This window comes from Plectropomus leopardus, unplaced genomic scaffold, assembly GCF_008729295.1.
Source record: "Plectropomus leopardus isolate mb unplaced genomic scaffold, YSFRI_Pleo_2.0 unplaced_scaffold2269, whole genome shotgun sequence".
NCBI classification, from domain to species: domain Eukaryota; kingdom Metazoa; phylum Chordata; class Actinopteri; order Perciformes; family Serranidae; genus Plectropomus; species Plectropomus leopardus.
Window position 1 is genome coordinate 1 of NW_024624592.1, and position 998 is coordinate 998.

Genomic DNA, 998 nt, shown 5'->3' on the forward strand with positions numbered 1-998 from the left:
TCTGGATCAGTTTGAAATATTTCGGGTTGTGTTTCTCACCCAGAATCAGGTTTCCTAAAGACACGATGCTCTCGTGCTCTGACCTCTGCACCTCCTCCTCCTCCTCCTCCTGCTCCTCCTCCTGTTCCTCCTCATGGCCTCTCCCTCTGAGCTCCTCCTGTTTCTCCCGGCTCCGACACTGACGGCACAAACACAGAGAAGTCAAATGAACGCGGTGCTGCTGCATTTCTGAGTGTCTGCTGCTGTCGTCGGCTGATCTGAGATCTGCTCTCTCGTATTATTAAATTATTCTTCGGTGTCGTGATCAGCTGTGGTTGATCGCCACACCGCCTCACCTCCTCGGCTCCTCGGGCCCGACCCAAGGAGCTGAGCTTCCACTCCTCCCACGACGGAGGAGGTTTCCTGGGGAGGGAGCCCACGCTCTCCTCCGCCTTCTCCGGCCTCTTCAACTCCTCCACCTCCTTCACCTCCTCGTCCACGGCCATCTCCCTGCCGTCCTCCAGCAGGAGGTCAGAAGTCAGGGAGGAGGAGGTGTATCGAGGCAGACCTCCGTCCAGGATCAGCTCCCGCTCCTCCTCCTCCTCCTCTTCTGGACGGAGGTCTTCGGGCAGGACGGAGCCGTCTCCGAAACCCTGAAAACACACGTCATAACATTTCTGAAATTGAATTGTAAAAAAATAAATCTCAACGTCCAGTTTGGACCGTTTGTACATTAAGACATTAACGAGGGCTCTTTTTCAAATCAGTCGATATCGATATATGTCACCACATACACCAAATCACTATTGACACTGAAAATATTCTGTTTGAGTTCTGGTGGAAATACAGAGAGGAACAATCCCCAAAATGTCCTTGAAGTCCTTGAACACCTCATGTGTTATTAAACAGGTTTGTGAAACAAAATTCCATGACTTTTCCAAAACTTTCATGGTATATTTAGGTTTTTCAAAGCTTTTCCAGGCCTGGAATTGCTATTTGCTTGTGTGTATGAACTCATG

The 998-nt window shown here is 50.1% G+C and overlaps 1 protein-coding gene across 1 annotated transcript; it reads right to left on the reverse strand.

Annotated features, from left to right (window-relative positions):
- Positions 1–39: 39 nt before the first annotated feature.
- On the reverse strand, positions 40–713 carry LOC121965998 (cilia- and flagella-associated protein 251-like; the record flags this gene model as incomplete). Its single annotated transcript, XM_042516102.1, has 3 exons — positions 690–713; positions 336–632; positions 40–178 (listed from the first exon to the last, which is right to left on the reverse strand). Coding segments are annotated over exons 1-3 (460 nt in total), but the record flags the coding sequence as incomplete, so codon positions are not given.
- Positions 714–998: the final 285 nt, after the last annotated feature.